This window comes from Hakea prostrata, chromosome 5, assembly GCF_041222555.1.
Source record: "Hakea prostrata isolate BN-2017 chromosome 5, UWA_Hpros_2, whole genome shotgun sequence".
Lineage (NCBI taxonomy): Eukaryota > Viridiplantae > Streptophyta > Magnoliopsida > Proteales > Proteaceae > Hakea > Hakea prostrata.
In genome coordinates this window covers 45,079,112-45,085,351 of record NC_142604.1, presented here as the reverse complement: position 1 = coordinate 45,085,351, position 6,240 = coordinate 45,079,112, and the positions used below count along the sequence as shown (strand labels likewise).

At 39.4% G+C, this 6,240-nt stretch overlaps 1 protein-coding gene across 1 annotated transcript; it reads left to right on the top strand.

The window, feature by feature from the left end:
* The first annotated feature begins 3,276 nt into the window (after positions 1–3,276).
* Positions 3,277–4,534, top strand: LOC149016084 (uncharacterized). Its single transcript, XM_089156671.1, has 2 exons — positions 3,277–4,153; positions 4,290–4,534. Exons 1-2 carry the CDS (start codon positions 3,277–3,279, stop codon positions 4,532–4,534), a joined length of 1,122 nt encoding a protein of 373 aa, XP_089012797.1.
* Positions 4,535–6,240: the final 1,706 nt, after the last annotated feature.

Below are 6,240 nucleotides of genomic sequence, written 5' to 3'. Positions count from 1 at the left end.
TTTGTTTTGAGTAAGATTTGGGGAGGCAATAAAAATTAATAAAACCCCCAAAAGGGGGGGGGGGGCCCCGAGGGCCGCCCCCTTTCTTATTTAATTTTTTTTTTTTTTTTATTTTTTTTCTTCCCCCCCCCGCGCCCCCCCCCCACCCGCCCCCCCGTTTTTTTTGTATTTTTTTTTTTTTTTTTTTTTTTTTTGATTTATTCCCCCCCCCCCAAAAAAACCCCTTGGGGGGCGTTGGGTCCCCTTTTCCCTGGAATCTAATTCCAGGGAATCATGAGTCCAACAAAAAAACGCGTTTGGTTTAAAAATGAGTCCGATTCTAAGGGGATCATGAATCAGCTCGGATCCACGTTTTTGCCTAAAAAAATGAAATCCACTGGAAACCACCTCTTGAGGTGGTTTCCAAATAGACTCATCGTTTTGAAGCGGGGGTATAAATAACATCGACTCACTTTCAGAATCACTTTTGTCGTGAAAGGATCCTCAACACCTCTTCTTCTCTGCTAGGGCTTCCGTTCCGTCATCGTCATCATCGAGCAGGTTGTTGATCTCCAGCTTCGAGGTCTCAAATTTGATCAACACCTCTTCGTCTCTGGTAGGACTTCCGTTCCGTCATCGTCATCGTCGTCTCTGCTAGGGCTTCGGTTCCGTCATCGTCATCGTCGTCTCTGCTAGGGCTTCGGTTCAGTCATCGTCATCGTCATCGTCGAGCAGCCAACTTGCCTGGATCATCATTTCCGGGTCTCCTTTTTCAAGTTATTCTGATTGAAGAGAGTATAGTACCCAGTTGTTTGGATCATTTTCATTTTCATTTTCATCGCTTTTCCTGTTGGGGAAAAAAATCTTGTGCACTGAAGGGTTTAGGGTGTTGTTTCTAGGGGTTTTTTCTCTTCTTCTTCTGTGTGTTTTGGTGATTTCTGTAGTGAAGATTCACGCTTCTCTTGCATGGTTCTGTAAGGTTTGTGAGTCTTATAGGTAAGAGGTTCATGTTATTGAGTCATTGTACAACAAATTTGATCAACACCTCTTCGTCTCTGCTAGGGCTTCCGTTCCGTCATCGTCATCGGCGAGCAGCTTGTTGATCTCCAGCTTCGAGGGCTCAGCTTGTCTCAACACCTCTTCATCTCTGCTACGGCTTCCGTTTCGTCGTCGAGCACTGGTCTTTCGTTGAGCTCCATTGGTTTTTTTTCTTCTAAGCTTCATTCACACCCATTTCTACAAAAAGGTAACATCTCTCTCTTATATGCCGTCACTGCAATCTATGATTTATTCTTTGTTAAGCTCTAATGTCCTGTTATCCGATCCATTGTTTGGTTTTGGCTTGCGGTTGCATCTTTTATTTCATTTTGTATTGATAGGTGATAACATGATTTATGATGGAAATTTGCTCTGACTGAAATATTTGCTTCATATCTTCCCCCCTCCCTTTCCCTCTGAAAATGGGAATGGAACAAGCTTAAGTGATGTGAGATCAATGGGTTTGGTGAATCATTTATCTGTAAGCCTTGAATAATGAGCTCACTTAGGTATTAGGTGATTGATGTCTGATCATTAATTCTCTGTTTGCAAGAAGATTTGTTATCCTGATTCAATCTTGGCTGTATTTGATTATATGGTGTACTTGATTAGTGCAGGACGGGTTGACAATCTCCTGCCTGTATATTGGCACAACTATTTTTTTCTCAATATGGATGCTGCATTCGCTTATAAATTCTTTTAGTATCACATACACAACAGCAACAGAGATTCATTAACGTTCTTATTAGAGTTCTATGGTAATAACACTTGATTTATCAGTATAAATATTAACAAAGGGGTTATTGCTTTTGTTTCAGTCACCATTGTCAAATATGATAGGTGTTAACTGTGCTTTCGATCACTTGAGGCTCTATTTGCTTCAGTGGAAATTTATTTACTTATAAGAGATTATACATAAAGAGAAGTGTTTAATGTTTGTGTTCATTGAAAGGATGTACACTGGATTTGAACCCTCTGCTTCTTCCTTTTAATTGTCTACAGCATCATTTCTGCACATGGTCTTTAGGACACTTACTTTGGCTCCTGCATAATTTATTCCCCTACTTGCATAAGTTTAAGAAATCCAATTTAATGAGTTCTGTTGACTCCTGTTGGCTCATTATGGTTCACAGACTTGATTAGATGTGGAACTAATCTTCCTTCTTATACATGCAAAATCCAGAAGAATGGCCATCTCTTTTGTTTCTTAATGAAGGGTTTTTGACTTATTTCTAAACAATAATATCCCTTGGCTATGCATCTGTTTTGTTGAACAAAGACTTGATGAGAAGCTTACCTCCCATGAAACCTTTCTGCTTGCGGGTACTCTCCATATTTTTTTGGCTCCTCACACTTAAAATTATGTAATTGCCGAACTTGTAACTTCTGTAGCTAGCTAGCTATCAAAGCAGCAGATGAATTAATGAGTTTTCCAAACAAGGAGAGACTCTCTATATATAGACAATTGGTTTAAACCATACATCACTAGAAAGCTTGAATTACAAGGGTGGGTTTTGGGATAAGATTTGAAAACCACACATGGGTCATCTTCTGTAATCCGGAAAAGAAACCCATGATTAATATGTGTCCTTTACCTTAATTAACATACATAAATTCTATTAATAACATATATATTCCTAGCTGCTGCTGCTTTCTAATACAGATGTTGGAGAACAAAGTAAGTGGATGCTCGCGTACCAAAGACCGTACATAATAAAATCTTATTTGAGCATATAAATTAAAGTGGGTTTTGCGGGTATAGATCTGCGTATAATTAAGCTAGCTCATTATCTGATCAGTAGCTTGCTCTAGAGTCTTACGTACGTAGCCAAGAAATTAGAAGACCATGTATACATATTTTCATACTTTCAACAAAACACTATGCATCTGTTTTGCTTGTTTTACTTGTGGTTTTGTATCAATTCATTAGCCATGTTACTTGACTTGTCGGAGCTATGTGTTGGCAGTTGAGTTTTATATCTAATTTGAAATTCAGGAATCAAACGAATGACTTGTGTTCTTTTATTTTAATTGGGATATGCAGTTTCAGTTCTTATTTATTGATGGGGGGGGGGGAATGGATGGATGGTTTTATTGTCAATGCTGGGGACTATATGAGTTTATCATTGGTGGATTGGTTGATTTTGATTGAATGGTTATTAATCTGTATGTTTTGCTATTAATAAGGTATTCAATCTTGTTGGTGGGTCATCTATTTCAGGGCATAAATTTAGATAAGGCACCCTCACCTAGATCAACATGAATGACGATGACTTGATACTTCTTATGGTGGCAACATCAGTTCTCACAATCATTGAATATATTAGAATAACATATGGTGAGAGGCAACCATATCGAGTAGATGCCCGACGTGGGTTTCTTGAAACCCAACGTTTTATTGGTGGCACCGAGAATACATGTCGTTCAGAAACAAGAATGAGCCAAAGATCCTTTTACCACTTGGTGAATTTATTGCGTACGACGGGGCACTTAGAAGACAACAAATTGGTGTTAGTTGAGGAACAAGTAACGATGTTTCTACATTGTCTTGGACACCACATTAAAAATTCAACTTTAAAGAGCCATTTTGGGCATTCTGGGGAGACAGTGAGTCGACACTTTAATAAAGTGTTAAATGCAATGATGAAACTGCACCCGTTGCTTTTAAAACCCCCTAGTCTCACCACACATCCGAAGATAGCAGGTAACCATCACAGCTTCTACCCATTCTTCAAAGATTGCGTTGGAGCCATTGATGGATCTCATATACCAGCTTGGGTACCTGTTGAAAAACATAGGAGGTTTCGAGATAGGAAGGGTCTTATTACACAAAACATTTTAGCTGCATGCGACCATGACAAAAAATTCACGTATATACTTGCTGGTTGGGAAGGGTCTGCATGTGACTCCCGCATTTTGGATGATGCTCTCCATAGAGAAGGAGATGGAAGATTAGTTGTTCCAAATGGTAAATTCTATCTTGCTGATGCTGGTTTTGCCAACCAAAGAGGTTTTTTGAGGCCATATCGAAATGTTAGGTACCATCTGAAGGAATGGAAGAGGGGAAATCTAAGACCCAAAAATGAAAAGGAGTTGTTTAACTTGAGGCACGCAAGGTTACGCCACGTCATTGAAGGTGCTTTTAGTTTGTTGAAGAGTCGCTTTAAGATATTGGCAACTCGAGCGGAGTTTCCTTTCAGAACTCAAGTTAAGATTGTGATAGCTTGTGTACTTGCTTCACAACCACATTTTAAACCACAACTCATTGGAAGAAGAGGAGGAATGGCTTGCTCGGGAGTCGAGGGAGGGGTCGGGGCCAACAACCGCTTCCTCTTCTCGCACCACGTTGGAGGAAGATGAGGAAAGTAGTGATTCTGATGAAGATGAAGAGAATCATGCAGAGTCATTCGATGCAGAAGCATTCCGGAATGACTTGGCAATACAGATGTGGAATGCATATGCAACAACAAATGCTGCAGATGATGAAGACATGGGATCAGAGACTGAGTCAGAATGAAATGATTAAATTTTTATTGTACTTCAATTTGTATGACTCCAACTATTTGAGTTTGACTTTGGATTGTACCTTATTTTGTTTTACTTTGTCTCAAACTTTGTGGTATTATTTCATGTCTCCGTTTTGATTGCTTCAAATGTTAGCTTCAAATGTTAGAATTGCAACTGATCATGAATACTAGTGTCATCATATGATTGCTGCAATTATGTTTGTACCATATGTATTTGATTGATCATAACTAGCAATGCATCATATGTATTTACTTTTGTCCCTCAATTATGATTTTACCAGATGGAGTCTCAAAATACATCAAATTCAAGAGGAAGAGACATAGCCTCATGGCCTATAGAGGTGTCTCTTTCATTACTAGAGTTTTTCCTACAAATTCATGGCAGTGGTAGGGCAGGAGACAATGGACTCAGAAAAGAGCATTGGTTGGGAATTAGTAGACAAATATCTGAAAAGCATGGCTCGAATTATGATTGGGAGCAATGCCGCAACCATTTTAGGATTTGGAAAACTAGGTTGCGAGCATTATCAGACTTGCAAAAACAAAGTGGACTTGGATGGAATCCAAGTGAGAAGAGGTTTGAAGCTGCCCCACATTTTTGGTCTGAAGTTAAGGTAACAACTATATTGACAAACCATCAATTTTTATAGATTAAAACACTTTCCTCGCTGCTATGCACATTAGAAGAAAAAAGTGAGTGAATGTGAAGTTTTAATATAGTTGATTCAAAGTTGAAAATGTATAATTTGTATTTGTAGAAGGAGCAAAAATACTGGAAGGACCATTCAGTGCGTCCCATTCACTTAGAGGTTGCTGCAGCCCTAGGTAATGAGATGGCAACTGGCACTGAAGCTGGAACAGCTACAGACTACTTCAATGACTCCCACCTGAATTCACATGAAGCCTATGAGTTCAACATCCAATTGGATGACAATGACATTGGCAACTCCAGTTTTCAGCCTCGGACTACTACACCTGACATGTCATGTACCCAATCTACACCACATGAGAGTAGTCGTTCTCGAGGTAGGCCAAGAGGTGATGAGCAGTCTCATGATTCCCACAAGAAGAAGAAGAAAACTGCAGTTGATAAAGCATTGGCTCCCTTGGAGAATATCTCTGCTGCTTTCATAGACATGGTGAAACTTTCCCATGAGAAGGCTGCTGCGCTGCTTTGCCGCGAGAAGGCTCTGCTGAGAAGGCTGAAGACAAGGATGAACTTCTACAAAATGCCATTAATGCAGCAGATCTTGACTTCGAGACTCGGCTGCGTGCAAAAGACCTCTTCGGAAATCACATCCGGTTTAGGAATGCACTACTTTCAGAGAAAGAGGAGGCTAGGCCAAGCGTCATCAAGTACTTCTTAGATAAATATGGCTGATGTTTAGTGCTATTGAATCACCCCAACAATCATGATGTTTTGATAACATGACTTTAAGCTTTAATTTAGGGTATTAACATTTTACTTAGTTGGGTCCAGCTCAACTATGTGGATATTTTTTCATTTCGGGTACAAAACTATGTGGATATTTAATTACTTGTTATGACAACTATGCTGTTACCTTTTTCCTTCATGGCAGTGGTAGTTGGGTTTTATTTAGGTGTTTATTTAAATGAAGACCAATTGATATTGATGACTGTTCTGTATCTTTCTGTCAAAGAGAAATAGCTATGACTTTGGTTATGCTATACTGCT